Raw genomic sequence first — 22,776 nt, 5'->3', positions numbered from 1 at the left:
TATTGTACAGGTAGTTAGTTGGCATCGCTTTAACTTAATGCTTGGGTTGAAATGCTTGATTTTGCAATTAGTAGTAATTTTAGTAAAAAAAGCATCTTTGAAGTTTACATTACAAGGCTGCAGCATAATAAGGCTATGCTTCAGACCCCTATATGTTTGATCAAGCTTGACACATATAATGTATATATCTAATACAACAGTTCCCTTATATATACGTGTGCATTGGATATGCAGCAATTGAAAAAAAAATTTAGCCCCCACTAAAGACATTACAGAAGGAAGATGCCCTTCCAACTTTTATTATAAAGGAGCTCACTTTTGAAGATCAAATAGACCAGTCAATGGAGTATACTTGTCCTGTCGGAAGGTATAGAGTTCTTTATCAGCATAAACACCCCTAAGGCCCTAAAGTACACCATCTGTTTAAGAATATCTAATATCAATCTGTGTTGTATAGATGGAAGAATGTCCCACTTTAGAATCACATAATTATATGGTTAGCTATTACTGCAACTGTATGTTCACACTGTATAGTTGCTGGTTGTAGTTGCATTTTAAACTGTTTTATCAGTTAAGCTACTAAGTGACTCACAATGTATATTATGCTTATTCAATAAAGGTCAGTCAAAATTATTATCAGAGTCAATCTCAGAATACTAAATTTTCCTGTGAAACCATGCCCCTGACTCTCCTAGATAGAGCATGATCTGCAGGCTAAATGTTACTGTTTTTGTGAAATCAAGCAGATCTTATCATATGTAGTAAGGTATAGTTTGCCCCATGGTGTATAGTCAATGCTATTGTTATGAAAATCCACTACTGGTATATGGTATAGACAGTTGCACACATTAATTGCCATCACACTTGGGATCTGCAAGAGGCCAGGCTACTGAAAGCAACTGCAATGGCACATACATTTTTGCTGATAGTCAGTACCACATCTTACCATGTAGCTGTGCATAGTGTATTTTCCAGTCACAAAATGCAGAGGTAGAATCATCTGAGGTATTATTTAATTATGTGCATGTAGTAAAACTCTGTAAATGTAGGATAACATATACAGTAACTATATAGCTGATGATTTCAACCTGATACCTATCACAAATCAAGGTACATATGTGAATGGGCCTGTGAAAACAGGGCATGTGGACATGTGATGTTCCCTACTTTTTCAAACTTCCTCGGCTCATAACTTTTCATACCATTATGCTATAATGGCTATGAAATTTTTAGCCCACAGTAAACATTTAATTGGCATTATGATGCAAGTTACAGAAAGCAAATATTCTGTTCTGGTACTGAGATATGACCTGTAGTGTAATGGAGTGTACTTTGTGCCCACATGCCCTGTTTTCTCAGGCCCGGTCACACGGATTTGCGAAAAGGGGTCTTCCACACGCATCCAATTTATCAACTTCGACAACTCATAACTTCTGATTGGAAAAGGTTATTCACCTGAGATTTAGTCACACGTGAGCATCAACATAGCTTAGTGGAATGGAAAGTTTCAGGTTAATTTGTTTCTTGAGCATGCACTGAGTTATGGTCTTCTGAGTTATAGAATTGGATGTGTGTGGAAGACCCATTTTCGCAAATCCAGTCACATAATTATATAAAAATGCTTGCAATACTGCTTATACCCTAAGTGCAAGTACTGAAGTAACTATTTATAAGTGATCATGGAGAGTAACTGAACAATGTATCCACTGTATTAATAATTGCCTAAGATATTATGAAACAATTTTATTTGTTTTTTTGGAAAGTCATATTGTATGCCCATACAAACATTATGCTGTTAATTTTGCTGGAATGTGTGCCATTTCAGCTGAGCTGACTGCAGTGTTATAGTATAACATACACATTACATTTATTTATGAATTATAATCACCACTGTGTTGATTTGCTTGCAATCATCTAGCTAATAATATACTAGTATTATAGCTATATAGTTAGATATGAAGCTATAAGTAACTGGGAATGCATAGTTATAAAGATTAACCATGCACGTCTGCAGCATGTGGGTGCAAACTATATGTTGATTATCTGTTAGGCCTGTAAAAAACCAGGCATGTGACCGTTAGCTAACTATTCCAACAGGTCATGTCTCCGTACCAAAGTTGTAACTAGACAATTAAAGTGTATAAATTACATGGTATAGCATATGATGTCACAAAAATGCTCCAAGTCAAAGAATTTTATACATTAATAGCCCACATAAAACACCATGCTGAAATTACATTGTAATGGTTTAATTCAAGATGTTATGGCAGTTATGAACGTAGGAGAATTTTGTGTGCCTATATGCTTGGTTTTTGCTCCCTAGTCAGAATGGTCATAATAATCTGTGATGAATATAGTTTATATGTAACATATAATAGGTAACTGTGTGATACTCAAGCAATATAATAATTTATGTTTACAATACACTATATAGCTACAAATCCAAATTTTATTGTGAAAATGTGTGACATGATGATGTGGATATATTTGTGGGTGTGCATTACATGTTCATACAAAGAACTATCACCACTACAAATAATTTCACAAAAGAAAAACCAAGAAAGTAAACAGCTAGGCCATAAAACAGTACCTCACTGCACAATGCGTGGTCTCTGTCAAAAAATGGCTTAGCACTCCACACAATTCCTATTAAAATCAAAACAAATAATATCGTTAAAGCTATGCAGTGACAGCAGCCAAATAAGTATGTTATTGTCCCATGATCACATTTTTTTGTAACCCCAATAGTTATTCCAATCAGGATTAACAGACCAATATCAGTGGCTCCTTGTATAATTGAATACAGCATAATTCTGTTTTCAACTTGACAGTCTGATATAATTCCAATAATTCCTATATTTAAAAAGATGCAAATTATTTCATGAACTGTACATGAAATAGTAAATCTGTTACCTGTTACAATCAAATGAATGCTTGCAGCAATCCAAAATGTAATAAAGCAACTATAGAACCAAACTGTAAAGAGACAAACACTTCATAATTGCTAGATTTCTTATCATACTGGCAGTATAATGCATGAAGTGCATAAGCCAGAGCTCAAATTGGGGTATATGGGGTATACAAAGTATACCTTGCTAATTTTTTTCAGAAATAGTATATATACCTTGTTAGTTGCTTGGAAAGTTGTGGCAGTTAAAAAATATAATGCAAAACTCATGAAACAGACTTTTCTGTGGTTGATATCACAGGTGAAAGTGAGAACTATCTCAAATTATCCCAACAGTGTAGAATACAGGATCTGGTCCCAGATTGATTTGCTCTAATAGAACAGTCATACATACATTTTAATAGAACAGTCAAGTAATGTACTTATAGAACAGTAGTAATTTAAAGAGAATTAGCTATAGTCTGTTGTCATATTGTGTGGCCCAAGAAGCCGGCGCGCCACACCGTGAGTATATTTACAGGAAGAAAGTAAACGCGATTTTCACACCTTTGTAGCTCCGTGATTCCTTATCTGATTGAAACCAAAGTTGCTACAGAAGTGCCGGCTAGGTAGGGGAATCCACATTCCAAATTTGAAGAAAATCGCTCCATCCATTTCTGAGATACGAGTGGCCAAAGTTTGGGTTTTTTTTCTTCGTTTTTTTCTTCTTCTTTTTGCACACTTTGCAAAATCTGCCATAAAACACGAATTCGTGCTCCAACCGGGCTGAAATTTGGCACACTTAAAGGGCTCATTAAGGCGAATCTCAGTACCAAGTTTGGTAAGAATCCGATAAACGTTCACGGAGTTATGACCGATTATTTGTGTAAAATAAGGTTGAACACTGTTAATACTGAAGTGGTCATAACACACCAGCACAGGTGTGATACTGCTGTCCAAACTGGCACATCTTTACAAGGGTAGTATGCACACCACATCAATCACACTAATAATAGTGTGACCACAAATTTACAACTGATAAAAAGCACTTAATGCATTTAGGAGTGGAAAGCATGTCATGGCATGCTATTATCAATAGTCAACCACTAATCTCAGTATTATTTGTGAAATGCTGCATCATCTACAGTTTTGCAACTGGTGTTACAATCCTGGAATGTCAACAATCTACAAACAGTACACAACACTATGTGTCAGTCAGCAACTTACCTAGTTTAACATCTCTACTTAAACATTGTTTTCAAAATGTATTTAAAACCTATATCACTAAGCGTGGAGTTTGATTGTGGGTTTTACTTTCACTCAACCAAGGTTTACATGTTCTACAGTATGATATGTACTGGCCCCGCTGATCATTAGTGTACAGTATTGTTATCCCTTTAATGTTGCTTACATTCTGATGCCTGATGACATAATTGAATGTATTTTATTTAACTATGAGCTAATGGAAATTAATTTTGTTGATACAAACATATATACCAGCTTTGTGTATTGATCTGAAATGTCTGTGTGTATTGGCTTAGCACAAAATGAGTTTATTGTCACGGTTATATTTTATTAACACATAAATTCAATGAAATTGATACTTTGAGATCCTTCTTACAACCCTTCAATGATAAAGGATGCCACAAAATATCTCTTAAATACTAGAATCATCTATAATGGCAGAGAATAGCTTTTCATGTATACATATTGGTATCATACACACCGATTTACAGTCACACTGCTTGTCTTATGTGCTTTACACACCATATCCTGAAAGTGTGACTGCACCCCAAGGGTGTGCTGCTGGTAAAGTGTGCTATGACCACCTGAGTTTTAACAGTGAAGGTCTGTCACGCCCACAGGGTAAACCGCTTGAAGGAATGAGCTGAAAATTGCTATGTAGATGGAGTAACTATCGTAGGAGTGCCTTTTTGTGGTTTGAAAGGAATCCAGTAAAAGGCCATCGAGATATGCCACAAAACCCAACCTGTGTCACAATTACGCGATCGATTTTTATGAATAAAAACAAAACTATTAGTTTTCACGCCTACTAGGCAAACCGCTTAGAGCAGTGAGCTGAAAATCGGTGTGTAGCTGGAATAATTATCATAGAAAGTCCATGCAGTAGTACAGAAGAATCGGATTACAAACCACTGAGTTATGATTCCAAAGCCAACTACGTGTAACGTATGCGAGATACTCTAATAGAACAGTCACCCTAATAGAGCATTCAGCTAATATATTTACTCCATTATAGAATTTTATTACATTGCAAGTTATTCTGTAGGGAGTTCAGCTGCAAACAGTTAATCTTATAGACAGTTCAGCAAGAAGCAAGTCACCCTATAGAGAGTTCAGCTACAGGTATATCGCTGTAGAGATTCAGAAGAATCAGAACATTACAAGTCATGCACACTGAAGAGAGTTCAGCTATAAACAAGTCATGCACCCTGTGGAGAGTTCGGCTACACTCTCTAGAGAGTTCAGCTACAAAGAAACTACCCTGTAGAGAGTTCATCTATACAAACAAGTTAACCTATAGAGACCAGCTGCAAACAAGTAACCCTGTAGAGATTTCAGCTACAGACAAGTTACTTTATAGTTTATACAATGTTCAGCTACAAGTAAGTCACTCTGTAGAGAATTCAGCTACATACAAGTCGCTCTGTAGAGAATTTTGCTACAAACAAATCACAGTGTAGAGAGTTCAGCAACCAAAAAGCCACCTGTATAAAGAGTTCAGCTATACAAACAAGTTACTCTGTAGATAGAACAGCTAGAAACAAGAGAGAGCTCAGTTAGAAGAAGTTGCCCTGTAGAGATCTCAGCTGCAAAGAAACCCTGTAGAGAGATCAACTACAAACAAATCACCCTGCAGAGTGTTCAGCTATAAACAAATCACCCTGTAGAAAGTTCAGGTACATACAAATCACCCTATGTAGAGTTCAGCTACAAAAAAACAATCACTCTGTAGAGAGTTCAGCTACAAAGAAACCATCCTGTAGAGAGTTCAGCTACAAACAAGTTACCCTACAGTGAAATCAGTTTGAAACAAGAGATTTCAGCTACAAACAAATCACTCTGTAGGGAGTTCAGCTATGAACAGATCACCCTGTAGAGAGCTCAGCTATACAAGTCACCCTGTAGAGAGATCAGCTAGAAGCAAGTCACCTTGTAGAGAGTTCAGTGACAAAGAAACAATCCTGTAGAGAGTTCAGCTACAAAAAAATCAACCTGTAGAGAGATCAGCTATATAGACACTAGACACAATATTATAGGGAATTCGGTTACAAGCAAATCACCCTGTAGAGAGATCAGCTATACAAACAAATCACCTTGCAGTGAGTTCAGCTACAAACAATTACCCTGTAGAGAGATCAGCTACAAACAAAGCACCTTGCAGTGAGTTCAGCTACAAACAAATCAACCTGTAGAGATTTCAATTACAAACAAATCACCCATTGTTGAGAGATCAGCTACAACCAAATCACCCTGTAGAGAGATCAGCTACAAACAATCACCCTGTAGAGAGATCAGCTACAAACAAATCACCCTGTAGAGAGTTCAGCTACAAACAAATCAACCTGTAGAGAGATCAGCTATATAGACACTAGACACAATATTATAGGGAATTCGGTTACAAGCAAATCACCCTGTAGAGAGTTCAGCTACAAACACATCACCCTGTAGAGAGATCAGCTACAAACAAATCACCTTGCAGTGAGTTCAGCTACAAACAAATTACCCTGTAGAGAGATCAGCTACAAACAAAACACCTTGTAGAGACTTCAGCTACAAACAAATCAACCTGTAGAGATTTCAGTTACAAACAAATCACCCACTGTAGAGATAGCAGCTACAACCTAAATCACCCTGTAGAGAGATCAGCTACAAACAAATCACCCTGTAGAGAGTTCAGCTACAAAAAAATCATCCTGTAGAGAGATCAGCTAGAAACACATCACCCTGTAGGGAGTTCAGCTACAAACACATCACCCTGTAGAGAGATCAGCTACAAACAAATCACCTTGCAGTGAGTTCAGCTACAAACAAATTACCCTGTAGAGAGATCAGCTACAAACAAAACACCTTGTAGAGACTTCAGCTACAAACAAATCAACCTGTAGAGATTTCAGTTACAAACAAATCACCCACTGTAGAGAGAGCAGCTACAACCTAAATCACCCTGTAGAGAGATCAGCTACAAACAAATCACCCTGTAGAGAGTTCAGCTACAAAAAAATCATCCTGTAGAGAGATCAGCTAGAAACACATCACCCTGTAGGGAGTTCAGCTACAAACAAATCACCTTGTAGAGAGTTAAGCTACAAACAAATTACCCTGTAGAGAAATCAGCTACAAACAAATCACCTTGTAGAGAGTTCACTTACAAACAAATCTACCCGTAGAGATATCAGTTACAAACAAATCACCCCTTGTAGAGAGATCAGATCACCCTGTAGAGAGTTCAGCTACAAACAAATCACCCTGTAGAAAGTTCAGGTATAAAAAAATCACCCTATAGATAGTTTTGATACAAACAAATCACCCTGTAGAGCGTTCAGCAAGATAAACGTCACCGTGCAGAGACATCAGGTTACCCTATAGAGAGAAGAAGTCACCTTGTAGAGAGTTCAGCAACAAAAAACCCACTCTGTAGAGAGTTCAACTAGAAACTAGTTATTCTATACAGAGATCAGCTATATGTAGAAACAAGTCATCCAGTAGAGAATTCAGCTACAAACAAATCACCCTGTAGAGATTTCAGCTACAAACAGATCATCATCCTGTAGATAGTTCAGCTATAGATACAAGTCACCCTGTAGTAGGAGAAGTCACCTTGTAGAGAGATCAGCTAGAAACAAGTCACCTTGTAGAGACCAGCTACAAAGAAACCATCCTGTAGATACAAACAAATCACCCTGCATAGAGTTCAGCTGCAAATAAATTACCCTTTAGAGAGTTCAGCTACAAACAAATCACCCTGTAGAGTGTTCAGCTAGATAAAAGCCACCCTACAGAGAGATCAGGTCACCCTATAGAGAGATCAGCTAGAAGAAGTGATCTTGTAGAGAGTTCAGCTACAAAGAACCCACTCTGTAGAGAGTTCAGCTAGAAATAAGTTACACTATAGAGAGATCAGCTAGAAACAAGTCACCCTGTAGAGATTTCAGTTACAAACAGATCATCCTGTAGATAGTTCAGCTAGATACAAGTCACCTTGTAGAGAAATCAGCTAGAGGAAGTCATCTTGTCTTGTAGAGAGTCAGCTAGAAACAAGTCACCTTGTAGAGAGTTCAGTGACAAAGAAACTATCCTGTAGAGAGTTCAGATGCAAACAAATCACCCTGTAGAGAGTGCAGCTACAAACAAATCAACCTGTAGAGAGTTTAGCTACATTTCAAGTCCCTTAGTAGAAAGATCAGCTGCGAACAAGTTATTCAGTAGGGAATAATAGACATGTAATAAATATATTTATATAATTACTGATAAAATCAAAAACAGTTGAAGCATTAAAAATCTGCTCTGTCTTTTTATTCTTCCTGTGGTAAAGAAAAAGGATAGGTTAAAAAAGCCCCAAAGCCGACCTATGGCCAGCTTTGGGGTATATATACAAATACAAAAAGAAGTGATATCTAATCAAAAACAGCCAAGCTGTATAAAAAGGTGCGGCCCAAGAAGCCGGCGTGCCACCCGTGAGTATATTAACAGGAAGAAAGAAAACGCAATTTTCACACCTATGTAGCTCTGTGATCCCTTATCCGATTGGAACCAAATTTGCTAGAGAGGTGCCGGCCAGTAAGGGGAGTCTACACACCAAATTTGAAGAAAATCACTCCAGCCATTTCCGAGATACGAGCGAACAAAATTTCGTTTTAATTTCTTCGTTTTTTTCTTCTTCTACTTCTTCATTTCGCACATTCGCAAAATCCGCCATAAAACACGAATGCGTACTCGGATCGGGCTGAAATTTGGCACACTTAAAGGGCTCATTAAGGCGGATCTGTGTACCAACTTTGGTAGGAATCCGATGAACATTCACGGAGTTATGACCGATTATTTGCGTAAAATAAGGTCGAAGGTCTGTCACGCCTACAGGGTAAACTCCTTTGAGGAATCAATTGAAAATTGATATGTAGATGGAGCAACCATCGTAGGAGTGCCTTTTTGTGGTTTGAAAGGAATCGGGATAAAGACCACGGAGATATGACACAAAACCCGACCTGTGTCAAAATTACGCAATCGATTTTTATGAATAAAAAACTATTAGTTTTTGTATCTACCAGGCAAACCGCCTAGAGCAATGAGCTGAAAATCAGTATGTAGCTGGAATAATCATCATAGAAAGTCCTTGCAGTAGTACAGAAGAATCGGATTACAAACCACTGAGTTATGATTCGAAAGGCAACTACGTGTAGCAAATGCGAGATCGAGATACTCTAATAGAACAGTCAGCCTAATAAAGCATTCAGCTGCATTTATAATTTACTCAATTATATTACATTGCAAATTATTCTGTAGGGAATTCAGTTACAAACAAGTCACCCTGTAGTCAGATCAGCCAGAAGAAGGTACCTAATAGAGAGTTCAGCTACAAAGAAACCATCATGTAGAGAGTTCAGCTCAAACAAATTGCCCTGTAGAGAGATCAGCTAGAAGAAGTTACCTTGTAGAGAGTTCAGTTACAAAGAAACAATCATACAAAGTGTTCAGCTACAAACAAATCACCCAGTAGAAAGTTCTGCTATGAACAGATCACACTGTAGAGAGTTCAGTTAGAAGCAAGTCATGTTGTAGAGAGATCAGTTAGAAGAAGTAACCTTGTAGAGAGTTCAGCTACAAAGAAACCACCATGTAAGAGAGTTCAGCTGCAAACAAATCACCTGTAGAGAGTTCAGTAGGAACAAGTCACCCTGTACAGAGATCAGCTAGAAACAAGTCACCCTGTAGAGAATTCAGCTACAAACAAATCACCCTGTAGAAAGATCAGGTAGAAGAAGTTACCTTGTAGAGAGTTCAGCTGCAAACAAATCCCCTGTAGAGAGTTCAGCTAGAAACAAGTCACCCTGTAGAGAGATCAGCTAGAAACAAGTCACCCTGTAGAGAGTTCAGCTAGAAGAAGTCGCATTGTAGAGAGTTCAGCTACAAAGAAACTACCATGTAGAGAGTTCAGCTGCAAACAAATCACCCTGTAGAGAACTCAGCTACAAACAAATCGCCCTGTAGAAAGATCAGCTAGAAGAAGTTACCTTGTAGGGAGTTCAGCTACGAACAGACCACCCTGTATAGAGTTCAGCTACAAACAAATCACACTGTAGAGAGTTCAGTTACAAAGAAACCACAATGTAGAGAGTTCAGCTGCAAAAAAATCAATCACTCTGTAGAGAGTTCAGCTAGAAGAAGTCACCTTGTAGAGAGTTCAGCTGCAAATAAATCACCCTGTAGAGAATTCAGCTACAAACAAATCACCCTGTAGAAAGATCAGCTAGAAGAAGTTACCTTGTAGAGAGTTCAGCTACAAAGAAACCACCATGTAGAGAGATCAGCTGCAAACAAATCACCTGTAGAGAGTTCAGCTAGAAACAAGTCACCCTGTAGAGAGATCAGCTAGAAACAAGTCACCCTGTAGAGAGTTCAGCTAGAAGAAGTCACATTGTAGAGAGTTCAGCTACAAAGAAACTACCATGTAGAGAGTTCAGCTGCAAACAAACACCCTGTAGAGAACTCAACTACAAACAAATCGCCCTGTAGATAGATCAGCTTGAAGAAGTTACCTTGTAGGGAGTTCAGCTACAAACAAATCACCCTGTAGAGAGTTCAGCTAGAATAAGTCACTTTTAGAGAGTTCAGCTACAAAGCTACCACCATGTAGAGAGTTCAGCTGCAAAAAAATCAATCACTCTGTAGAGAGTTCAGCTAGAAGAAGTCACCTTGTAGAGAGTTCAGCTGCAAATAAATCACCCTGTAGAGAATTCAGCTACAAACAAATCACCCTGTAGAAAGATCAGCTAGAAGAAGTTACCTTGTAGAGAGTTCAGCTACAAAGAAACCAGAGTTCAGCTGCAAACAAATCACCTGTAGAGAGTTCAGCTAGAAACAAGTCACCCTGTAGAGAGATCAGCTAGAAACAAGTCACCCTGTAGAGAGTTCAGCTAGAAGAAGTCACATTGTAGAGAGTTCAGTTACAATGAAACTCCCATGTAGAGAGTTCAGCTGCAAACAAATCACCCTGTAGAGAACTCAGCTACAAACAAATATGCCCTGTAAAAAGATCAGCTAGAAGAAGTTACCTTGTAGAGAGTTCAGCTACAACAAAACCATCATGTAGAGAGTTCAGCTACAAACAAATCACTTGTAGAGAGTTCAGCTAGAAACAAGTCACCCTGTAGAGAGATCAGCTAGAAAACAAGTCACCTTGTAGAGAGTTCAGCTAGAAGAAGTCACATTGTAGAGAATTCAGCTACAAAGAAACTACCATGTATAGAGAGTTCAGCTGCAAACAAATCACCCCGTAGAAAGTTCAGCTATGAACAGATCACCCTGCAGAGAGATCAGCTAGAAACAAGTCACCCTGTAGAGAGTTCAGCTAGAAGAAATTACCTTGTAGAGAGTTCAGCTACAAAGAAACCACCATGTAGAGAGTTCAGCTGCAAACAAATCACCCAGTAGAAAGTTCAGCTATGAACAGATCACCCTGTTGAGAGTTCAGTTAGAAACAAGTCATCCTGTAGAGAGATCACCTAGAAGTATCACCTTGTAGAGAGTTCAGCTACAAACAAATCACCCTGTAGAGAGGTCAGCTAGAAGAAGTCACCTTGTAGAGAGTTCAGCTATAAAGAAACCACCATGTAGAGAATTCAGCTGCAAACGAACACCCTGTAGAGAACTCAGCTACAAACAAATCGCCCTGTAGAAAGATCAGCTAGAAGAAGTTACCTTGTAGGGATTTCAGCTACAAACAAATCACCCAGTAGAGAGTTCAGCTACAAAGAAATCATCATGTAGAGAGTTCAGCTGCAAACAAATCATCCTGTAGAGAGTTCAGCTATGAAAAGATCACCCTGTAGAGAGTTCAGCTAGAAGAAGTCACTTTTTAGAGAGTTTAGCTACAAAGCAACCACCATGTAGAGAGTTCAGCTGCAAACACATCACCCTGTAGAGAATTCAGCTACAAACAAATCGTCCTGTAGAGAGACCAGCTAGAAACAAGTCACCCTGTAGACAGATCAGCTAGAAGAAGTTACCTTGTAGAGAGTTCATCAGCTGCAAACAAATCACCCTGTAGAGAATTCAACTACAAACAGATAACCCTGCAGAGAGTTCAGCTAGAGTCAAGTCACCCTGTAGAGAGAATCCTGTAAAGAGTTCATCTACATACAAGCAGATCACCCTGTAGAGAGTTCAGCTACATTTCAAGTCACCCAGTAGAGAAATCAGCTGCAAATTATCCTGTGGGGATTAATTGACATGTAATAAATATATGCTCTCTCTTTATATTATGAACTCTTGATATATGCATTATATATATAATTTGTACATTTACTGATAAAATCAGAATGAGTTAAAGTATTTATAAAATCTGCTTCATCTTTTTCTTTTTCCTGTGGTAAAGAAAAATATATAGGTTAAAAAGCCCCAAAGCTGGCCATAGGCCGGCTTTGGGGTATACAAATACAAAAAGAAGTGAAATCTAATCAAAAACAGCCAAGCTGTAAAAAAAGGAGTGCGGCCCTTGAAAAGGCTATGGTGAAAAAAGATGCGAAATCCAAGGTGGCGGCCAAGAAATGGCTGTGATGGTAGGTTAATGGTAAAAATTTTAATAACGACAATTCAGGTGAATTTTGTGCCAATTGACCAAGCGGCACCAAATTCACCTGAATTGTCGTTATTAAAATTTTCGAAGTGTATATTTAGCCGGTACCGGTTTGCAAACACTAACGGCTATTGTGCCGGCACTAGTAGGTTGCCCCGAGCATTCAACTTTAGGGCACGCGTCTAGTAGGTTGCCCCGAGCATTCAACTTTAGGGGATGCGAAAAGTAGTTCCTTAGCGTTAGGGGTAGGCTAGGGTTCAGCTTTGGTTTCTTCTTCACTCTTGTTCACTTCAGTCGGATGTTTATAACGTAGAAACTAAATAATATGACTAGCTGCAGCACCGGTGGTATAATCGTTACAAACATTGCTTATGAGTACGGATGCCCGGGTTCGAACCCTCGCTTAGACAACTTTTTTTTTTTTCGCTTTCTTAAGTTTTTTTTTTAATGCACGTAACATTCTAAGTATTATACCCTCCACTGCCGGCAAAATAGCCGGCAAAACAGTGTAACCGGTACCGGCTCTATATAACCTGCCTAAAATTTTTACCATTAACCTACCATCACAGCCATTTCTTGGCCGCCACCTTGGATTTCACATCTTTTTTCACCATAGCCTTTTCAAGGGTCACACTCCTTTTTTTACAGCTTGGCTGTTTTTGATTAGATAGTCTTATCTCCACTCTTTATACTGAGAAATTACTATACGTATATGTTAAAACATATAGCCGCGAGTGCTATATGAAAAATAAAGCACGAGGCCAAGCGCCGAGTGCTTTATTTTCATATAGCACGAGCCGCAATGCTATGCTTTAAATGATTTATGGAACTTTCTAGTCGTGTAGCTTCACCATACACTAGGACTCGTAATTAACAGGCGTTGCACGAACTATTAGCAGCCTGAATGTACACAAACTAGTTTAACAAAGTAACTCACACGTATTTCACCATAGTTTGGCATAATAGACGTTCATCGCGTATTTTGGCAGGATTGGGGCGTAACCCACAATCAGTTCTATTATCACACATAGTGAAGTATTTCCGTGATATCTCCAGGACTTGTCCGTTTACATTAACAAACGTAACAGCATGTTACCTTCTCCCACCCAGAGGAGGTTGGACACGCTTTAAGCGCTACTTAAATATATTGCTCTTAATTGCATTCGTTTGTTTGGTATTTCACATGACTCTCAATAGTCGCAATACTAAACTGAAAAACGATGGGGTTCACTGGGGTTCATTAGATATTCAGATCGTCCTTCACGTAAGCTTCAAGGCAATGTACTTTGTTTTCTAAAAGCACTCTAGATTTGGGGTGAAATTAATAAAATGCGATTTGATGCATACAGCTTCACCAGACTTGTCACGTACATTTTCTATAATGAAACAACGACCCTTCACTGCATTACACTGAGATCGTTGTATTACCCTCCTCAATAAAACAGATTTTGCGTAATTTATTTTATTGGTGCTTTAAACTCTGGCTTTTTTACCAGCTTAATCAGAGGGGTTGACTGGGGCCGGTTTATCACGCCGTTAGATTTAAAAATACATAAGCTTTCAAATGCACTATAGTTTTAATAAAATTGTCTTAAAATGAAGATTTTCCAATGAAAATGTACAGCTCACATGAACGCGTCCAGCCTCCTCTGTCTCCCACCCATCATCGAAGCATTTAGGTGTGTCTATAAAAGCAATCCAGTGGTAGAACTCACACTGGCTGGGGTGATTGATGTATTGCACCGCAAAGAGTGCTCTATTCGTTCAATAAAGCACTTTTCAGTGCAATAAAGCACTCTTTGTGGTCGATGAAGCACTGCTATCCAGCTGAGAGTGTACTTTATGAAATTTAAAGTACGCTTTTCCATTTGATCTCTCCCACGCAAAGTTCTATAATTTCATGTTATTTTACAATTCGAGCACTTTATGTAATGCATACTCATACTGTAAAATGTTAGTAATAATAAGTAAGGTTTAAGGAAGAAAATCCATCCCTCCTGGAGGAAGACTGAGTGTGGCCCCGACTAGACATTCGGTGACCTACAGTTTGAATCCTGGGGTTGCAGGGATTTTTCTTTCCTTACTTTGGCCACTTTTCTGTTACACCTTTTCAGCTATAAGTCATTAAGTCTAAGTCCATGAATTAGGTTAGGTAATCCTAAGGCTGCAGCACGTGTTGCTGTCAGACCTTCAGTGCCGGTCACTGTAAAGTGTTAGTAATAATAATAATATATATGCATATATTATTTTGGCTAGACAGGGGTGAATATCTAGGATTGGTGGTGCACAGCTGGATAAGTAATCACATTTCCGGAGGTAAGTCATTCCACCTAGCTATGGTACAGTAAGAACAGTCACTGCAGCATCCGATATATGCGCACTGGAAACTTTTGTCTTTCAATAATAGTGTTATATGTGGTGACTGTTCTATTATAGCATTTGACTGTTCTATTACAATATCTTTCTCTTATACAAAGATTTTTGTTTGTATTTGTCAATACCGTGGGGATACATACGTACCATTACTCTTGGCTGATTGGACATCATAATTATATCTCAGTGTTTACTATAAGATTAGTTCTAAATCTAATATGAATAATGTAATCTAAATCAAAACAGCCAAGCAGCCTCCAAAAAGGCAATTAAAGGTGAAAAAGATGTGAAATTAAATGCGATTGCCAAGAAATTGCTGCAATGATGTTAATGTCTATCAATCACCTGTCCATAGGCATTAACACTATTGCAACCAGTTTTTGGCCTCTACGTTTGATTTCATGCCTTTTTGGGGATCACACAATTTTTTCACAGCTTGGCTGTTTTGGTTTAGATATCACTACTTCATATGCCAAAACTGGCTTCCAGCTTTGAAATTTCCTTTTACTTGTCTTTTCCTCTACTACAGGAAATGAATTTCTATTATTGTTTTGCAACTCTCTACAGGATGACTTGTAATGTAGCTGAACTCTCTACAGGGTTACTGTTTGTGACTGAACTCTCTACATACATATATTATATATACACATGCATGCATAGATACGTGTGTGCAAAAGCATACCCACCTACACATTTTCTACACTTTGAATGATGACATTGTTCTTCCTCTTCATATGCAGGCTGTGCATATTCCTGGTGTGCAGGCTGTCCAACTGATGTGTTCTCAATTCGATCTCCTGTATTCTAGTTTAGAATGTAATCAACAGTTATATGTACATGCACTCTACATAACTACCTAATATGCTAACAAATAGCTAACTCTATTTTGTATGCATGTTTAATCCTTAATCTCCCAGCATCTATTTCCCCATACATTTTTGCATCTAATTGAATTGTTTTTGTAGCTGGATGGAAAGTGTTTTGTCTAAACCATCCATTTTTATTACCTCAGTAACTTCTTAGCAAAAGCTAAAAATATAATTTCTAACTTTATAATTGTTTTCTGTACCACAGGTTCTGTGATGCTTTAGCACCAGCAGTATGGCTATAGGGCTTACTTGCATAGCATGAAAATAACTAGACCTGAGTCAAATGTGCTCACCAGTTGTACCCAAAATGCTTTCAGAAAGTTTTCACCTATTATGCTCTTCAGTCTTCCCATTATTCTTGCCTAGGTTAACAATATTTCTTACAATAATGCTCTATTAGAGTGTTTCACCACAAAGTGACTATTCTATTAGAGAGTGACTATTCTATTAAAGAGTATCAATCAAGGGAGGTATGTGAGTTTGCACTATTGCAGTTTAAATTTCACTGACTGCTCTATTAGGGAGTATTGATCTATTTTTAATGAATTAAGTCCATAGTTTGAAAGATTCACCTAGCACAGCACTCTAGCCTATTAATATGCTGGCATATTTGATGCAGGCCTAAAAGTATTAAATTTTAAAGAATGAAAAATTGACAATGTTTATACAATGTCACACAGGTTCTCTGGGATGCTCAATAGCAGACAAGTTTATGGGATATTGTTTAAACTATGTGCAATTAAAATGAAATCATTCAAGCATACTTGTTTCAAGGTAGTTACTTAGAAAGCAACAAACTGTAAACATGTTTGTTAATTCAGTTCAACTATAGTGAAATATATTCATAGTAAATCATCAATTCCATAATGAAAACTATTGGTAATTGATAATAGCCTGCCAGGATCTCTGTATAGAACTATAATTATATTGTATATCAATAAATAATTACGTCTTCTGTATGGAGTGACAAGACGATGACAATGATATGTTTGTACTGTCTAGCACAATAAACAGTGCATGCATGATTATTGAAATACTTAATCATGGATTTTACAAAAACTATATATTATAGTCTTAAAGAATTTAATAAAGCTAACTACACATAATCACCTGTAGATATGTACATGGGTTAAGCCCATTGATTGGGTATTAGCTATGCGCTATGTATGTAGTACATTGGTATAGGTAAAAGTCAGGTCTGTATAGTAATTAAAAATAATAGCATGAATTCAGGAAACCTTAAAGGTTAATGTTGTAGTATGACACCTACACAGCAATGCACTGTAAAAAAGGATTTTTCATTTTAACAAAGAACTTGTTATCCCTGCTGCAAAAAACAGCAAACACTTCATTTATTAAAATAACAACGGGAATTTTTGTTGCTGTAACATCATTTTCTTGTTAAAGTAAAAAATTGTCGTTACACTAGCAGTCACTTTTCGTTAAAACATCTAGAGTGTTAAAACAGCAATTAACAGTTCTGCTGAAACAACGTATGCTTTTTGTCATTTTTTTGGCATTTTTTACAGTGTGTGGTTTATTCCTGGTGATAGTCAGCTGCATGCTGCATGCTTGTATTTTGCATGTTCTTAACATTATAAAGTGCATTCCAACAAAATAGCTTCTTTACATTTTTCATTGCAGCATCTGCAGCGTGCTGTTACTATAGTAGTGATGATAAAATTAACTGAGAACAATGTCCTGTTTTGGAGATCATGTACGGAAAAAAAGTTGGAACTACACTGATGCACAAGTTAATGCATGCCATTTTGTCAAAGCACTGAAGCCTTTTAGAAAATGCACCATAATATTACTGAAGAGTGTGTGATCATGAAGCTGTTACAACTTAGATTTTTAAATTACCTCAGTAACTATAGCTGCAATCAATATGACTATATATATCCTCCAAGACACTATATACATGATGTAATAGCTACACCAGTACTGTTGTTGCAATAAACTAGGTGTAGCAGCCTGCAGATTGCACTGCATGCTACCGATTTTTGGCCAATTGAAAGGTTGACATTATGTTTCAAACTATCAGTTAAAGATATCTTTAACAATTAGTGGAAGTGTAATATGCATGGTGTTGATAATTAGAGGTATGCTGGTAATTTATACTTTTGAACAAAATTGAGGATAACTCAAAAAAGTTACTATAGCTAGATATATTATATATATGCATGGCAAACCCTCATGTGTATAATATATTATATACAGTGACTTGAATTAATATTTCTGATGCAGTTATTAACTGTTGGCATTAACATCATCACACATTATACATTGCATCACATACATACAATTTATTGAGAGCCACTTTAGATTTTGTGTAGTTGTCACATACTTATTTCACACACACACACACACACATATATATATATATGACTGAATTTAGCAAAAATTAACCATATGGGTGCAAAAGCCCAAACTGAGATAACACCAGCATGAAGTTGCTGCACTATCAGGCCAACAATTTCCACATCAAACTCGCCTTCAACTTGTTGGCTTTGCTTTTGGTAGACTGTTTTCTGGCAGACTGTATAACCATGCCAGACATCTGTACAGGCCTGTGAACACCAAGGAAGTGCTGTAGGGGGTTCAAACACGTACCCTGGACAGACAAGCAGGTAGCTGAATGTGTGATATAATTGTTATATTTCCTGACTCTGACAAGCTGTTTTGTGGTCTGGTGCCTTCAGTTATCATCCTCGTCCTTTTTGTAGTCTATCTTTTGCCTATTTTTGAGGACTTGTACAGGTGATACAGCAAAATCTAAGGATTACGTAGACACTCTTAAAGATCATGAATTGTTTTGTCATTGGTAAAAAATCCATAATCGCAACTGCCATTACTGGGTTTTAAAGTCTTAAATGTTAAGTATAATGACAACTTTCTGCATGAACTGAAGTCTAATATTAGACATAATGAAGTAAATTGATCATAATTTTTGAGCATAATAGGGAAAAATTTGAGCATTGCAGCATATATAGCAATAGGTGAAAATATGAGCATAATATGCCGGTCCCTAATGCCTATTACTAGAACAACTTTGTCTAGAAATAAAGCAAACGCAGTAATCAACACCATTCCATACGGCATCATCTCTGCATGACATTGCTATATACAGTAATGTACTATTGTACATGCATGCAGATTATAAATTACCTAGAGAAAGTACTTTGAATTAGCATATCATCTTGCCTGCATGATTGGATTGCTAAATCATTGATCAATAAATGAATAAAACAAAAGGCATGCAGGCCGATGACATATTTAGCAGCACATTTCATTGGATAACTGAAATGTCAGGTGACAAAAAGTCTTAATATGACCAGTGACAGAAAAAAGCACAGAATTTCAGTGGAATTTATGTACCTGTGTATGTGATTGAAATGTTAGCTACTAGTTTGGCTAACTGGCCACTAACACCAGTGCATATAGTAATCTAGAGTATGCATGCAGTATTTGGTCACTATACATTGCAAAAATGATATTCAACTCATTGAAGCTGCCCAGAGAATAGCGGCTAGGTTTGCTGTTAAATATTGTTACTCAAGCTAGGTATCAGAGTGTTACAAGCATCCTACAACAGCTATAGACTGGCCCACTTTATACATGAAAGAAGAGACCAGATGAAATTGATAATGATGTACAAAATCATCCATGGACTTATTTATATTTACTATTAACTTACTCCGAATTAAACAACATCTCCTGAGGCCATCCTCATATATTCATTCAGCCAGCTACCAGGGTTGACTTATATAAACATTCATTTTTTCCATCAACTATTTGTATGTGGAACAGGTTACCAAGTGTAGTGGCAATGTCAGAATCCTTGTCTCAATTCAACATTCACCATTTCATTTCCTTCTCTACCAGTGCCAGATCAGGAGGCTTCAAATTACATCACAATCCCTCCACCACTAACAAGCAACGACACTTTTACTTTGTAAGGATCTGTCGCTTATGGAATGCGCTTCCATTAATTGACGTTAATCTGTCTATTGATACTATCAGGAACAGAGTCAAGTCCCACTTCTGGAATCATTTCATTCATAACTTTGACCCCCTCAACCCTCATACACTGCACTACCACTGTCCCTGTAGTCGGTGTGTTACTGATCATTTCTCGATTAACTACACACTGTCTTAGACAATTTATCATGTGTTCTTTTATTATTATTTTATAATTACTACTTTTGGCTGTAGGCACAAGCCTACAGACCTTTAGTACACCATGTGTATTGTCAATTCTTGTATCTGTGTGTGTACCTAAGCTTATGATTGTATGTGTGTACTATAAAGCATTAATAAATAAAAATAAATAAATAAATTCAAGAACATTTTAAGTAATCTTTATATAATTAATTTGTACTTTTACACTCAACTTTGTGTTCTGTACAATAATCACTAATAATAATAATACTGAATCATACAGATTCTACCGTAAATCAAGGTAATTTCGCGTAGAAAATTTTCGCCTATTAAAATTTTGACGCTACATATTTTCGTCGCTAGCATAATCGACGAGAAGTTTTTTATGGAATAACTTCTCTTATCACACATTAAATAGATACAAAATAAAATAAACACATTAAATAGATGACTCAAGCTGAACCTATATGCCAAGCGCAGTTCAGCAGATTTCACGGTCCTATACTGCCCCGGATAGCCAATTAAATTAAATCCTACATTTAGACCAAAACAAGCATTTACTATAGTTTATATCCCATTCGTCTGCCAACTTAGAAGCTATAAGATGGCAGAACGGAGTAAAGAAAAAGAAATGGAATATCGCATTAGTGAAAGTGTCTTGGTATCGGGTGTGCCATGTTTCTTAGAGAGTAAACAGCCAAGCGGCTATTGCCTCCCTACCAAGTCGTAGAAAAAACAAGAGGAATAAAAGAATAACTAGCTATACGTTAATATTTGTATGCGCGAATTGTTCGTGTAGTAGATTCGTCATTTAAATTTTCAGCAAGCGACGAAAAAATTTTGACGATGAATTTTTCCTGATTTACGGTATAGAGCACCAGCCCTATACTGGCTAATAGCTATAGTGTGTTATTTTATACTTTGTACGAAAGTGAAGGGAGATGCATGCATCTTTGTAATTATTTATACTGAGCATGTATATCCTGCATGCTGGTGCACTTACACAAACATTCGTTTCGTAATGCATGCACGTACCTGCAATGCGTACATTGGTTGCTCTGGAGCTTCAACTACAGCTGAGGCTGGCCTAGATGCAGTGATAAAGGTCATCATTCTCTGGGCAAGCACCACTCCACCCTGAACTGGTACTGCCACAACTTGACGTATCCTAGTGATGTTGATGCCAGCATTTTCACTCATAATTCACACTGTTTATTTGTATCAGTTGCTACTCAGCTTTGCTTAATAACAAATTAATATATACGTAAGATCACAAAATCGTTTTATAGCTTCGCGAGGGGCGCTTAGCTATCATAGATTCTCTAGGTAATAAGCGCCAATGCTGAACAGTAGATACGCCATAACATGCGCTAACAGTACAGTAGTGCATGGTATCGCGATTTTCAAGCTCTTGCAATGCAAAACGTCACGCGCTATACAAGCATGTGGGTGTGCAGTTGCAGATTTTTCGGTGTCATCTACCGTACAGTGGTTTCAGCACTTCTTGCCATTTTGTACGAAAGGCACAGTGTGATTGCTCATACGTGTGTGCTATAATCGACACACGAAAATAACCCGCGCTAACATTGTGACAATGAAATTGCAGGTAGTGTACAGAAGCCTGAGGTCTGATTTTAGTATCCACCTCCGTTATAGTGCCAGATAGTCTACATTATGACTCATGTTTACGCAGCCACTCGTTCGAATTACAAGGAGTGTTGAAACCGCTGTAATTTTCCGGTTCGTTGTCAAAAATAAACTCCGCCGCGCATGCTCATCAGCAATGTGTGCAAGATGAAATAATGTTCTAAACATCGTGGCAGACGCTTAAAATCAATGGGTGAATGGTCCACTACCTTTAATCAACTGATTATGTTAGTTTACTAGAGGGGTCCGCAACTCCCTTGAAATCTAGTACAACCCTCTTTGAAGCCTTGTTGAAATCCTATCATTGCAAGCATCATAGGCCTCATATCAGTCCTCATTTTTTCCAGCAACAATTTCACTTTGGAATGATTTACCTAACCTAGCTAAAGACTCTAATTCACTTGAAGTATTTAAATCTATAATTAAATTATAATTTACTTAGTGTATTAAATTATTTATTATTGTGATTCGTCTGTACATTTTTCTTCATTTCTGAAGTTGTACAGTATAGATAAATAATAACAATAATAATAATCTCTGAAAATTGTTGTGAAGTTCGGCATATTTCCTGTATACCTCAGTATTTGTAACGACATGTATGCTACTGCAGCATCCTCACAAGTGGTCCAAAACTTTATAGCTACGAAAATCTAACACATCATGTTCATACACAAATACTGACTATTTATTCCGTCTATGTTGGTGTTGGAACTAATAGTCCAAATATTCTACCTTGGCTCAAACAAAAATAGACCACAGCCCCCAATAGTGAATAACACTAGAGGGTCACTGTAAAGTGTTAATAATAAATACTTTAGGTTTAAGGAAGAAAATCCATCCCTCCTGGAGGAAGACTGAGTGTGGCCCCGACTAGACATTGGGTGACCTGCAGTTCGAATCCTGGGGTTGGAGGGATTTTTTTCCTTACTTTGGCCCCTTTTCTGTTACACCTTTCCAGCTATAAGTCATTAAGTCTAAATCCTTGAAATTAGGTTAGGTAATCCTAAGGCTGCAGCACATGT

At 37.4% G+C, this 22,776-nt stretch overlaps 1 protein-coding gene across 3 annotated transcripts; it reads right to left on the bottom strand.

The window, feature by feature from the left end:
• Positions 1 to 2,389: 2,389 nt before the first annotated feature.
• LOC136238694 (uncharacterized) lies at positions 2,390 to 21,340 on the bottom strand. Of its 3 annotated transcripts, XR_010693165.1 has the most exons (5): positions 21,143 to 21,340; positions 15,764 to 15,881; positions 3,125 to 3,280; positions 2,914 to 2,976; positions 2,390 to 2,853 (listed from the first exon to the last, which is right to left on the bottom strand). XR_010693165.1 is itself a non-coding variant. In XM_066029252.1 (4 exons), the coding sequence occupies exons 1-4, from the start codon at positions 21,305 to 21,307 to the stop codon at positions 2,501 to 2,503; spliced, it is 699 nt and encodes a 232-aa protein (XP_065885324.1). In that variant the 5' UTR covers positions 21,308 to 21,340; the 3' UTR covers positions 2,390 to 2,500. The 3 variants fall into 3 exon arrangements, 1 of the variants encoding a protein (XP_065885324.1); XM_066029252.1 differs by lacking the exon at positions 3,125 to 3,280; XR_010693166.1 differs by lacking the exons at positions 3,125 to 3,280; positions 15,764 to 15,881; positions 21,143 to 21,340 and adding an exon at positions 13,642 to 13,729.
• Between the last annotated feature and the right edge of the window lie 1,436 nt (positions 21,341 to 22,776).

Source organism: Dysidea avara, chromosome 11 (assembly GCF_963678975.1).
Source record: "Dysidea avara chromosome 11, odDysAvar1.4, whole genome shotgun sequence".
Classification (NCBI taxonomy): Eukaryota; Metazoa; Porifera; class Demospongiae; order Dictyoceratida; family Dysideidae; genus Dysidea; species Dysidea avara.
Note: the sequence above shows the minus strand (reverse complement) of the source record. Positions and strands in the feature narration are given on the sequence as shown.

Excerpts from the sequence above, each read along its gene's own strand:
- LOC136238694 (XM_066029252.1), bottom strand. The coding sequence starts at position 21,307 with ATGAGTGAAAATGCTGGCATCAACATCACTAGGATACGTCAAGTTGTG. Across the intron at positions 15,882-21,142 it reads AACCAATGTACGCATTGCAG|AATACAGGAGATCGAATTGA; the intron begins GTACGTGCATGC and ends ATTCTAAACTAG. Across the intron at positions 2,977-15,763 it reads AAAGTGTAGAAAATGTGTAG|TTTGGTTCTATAGTTGCTTT; the intron begins GTGGGTATGCTT and ends GTCTCTTTACAG.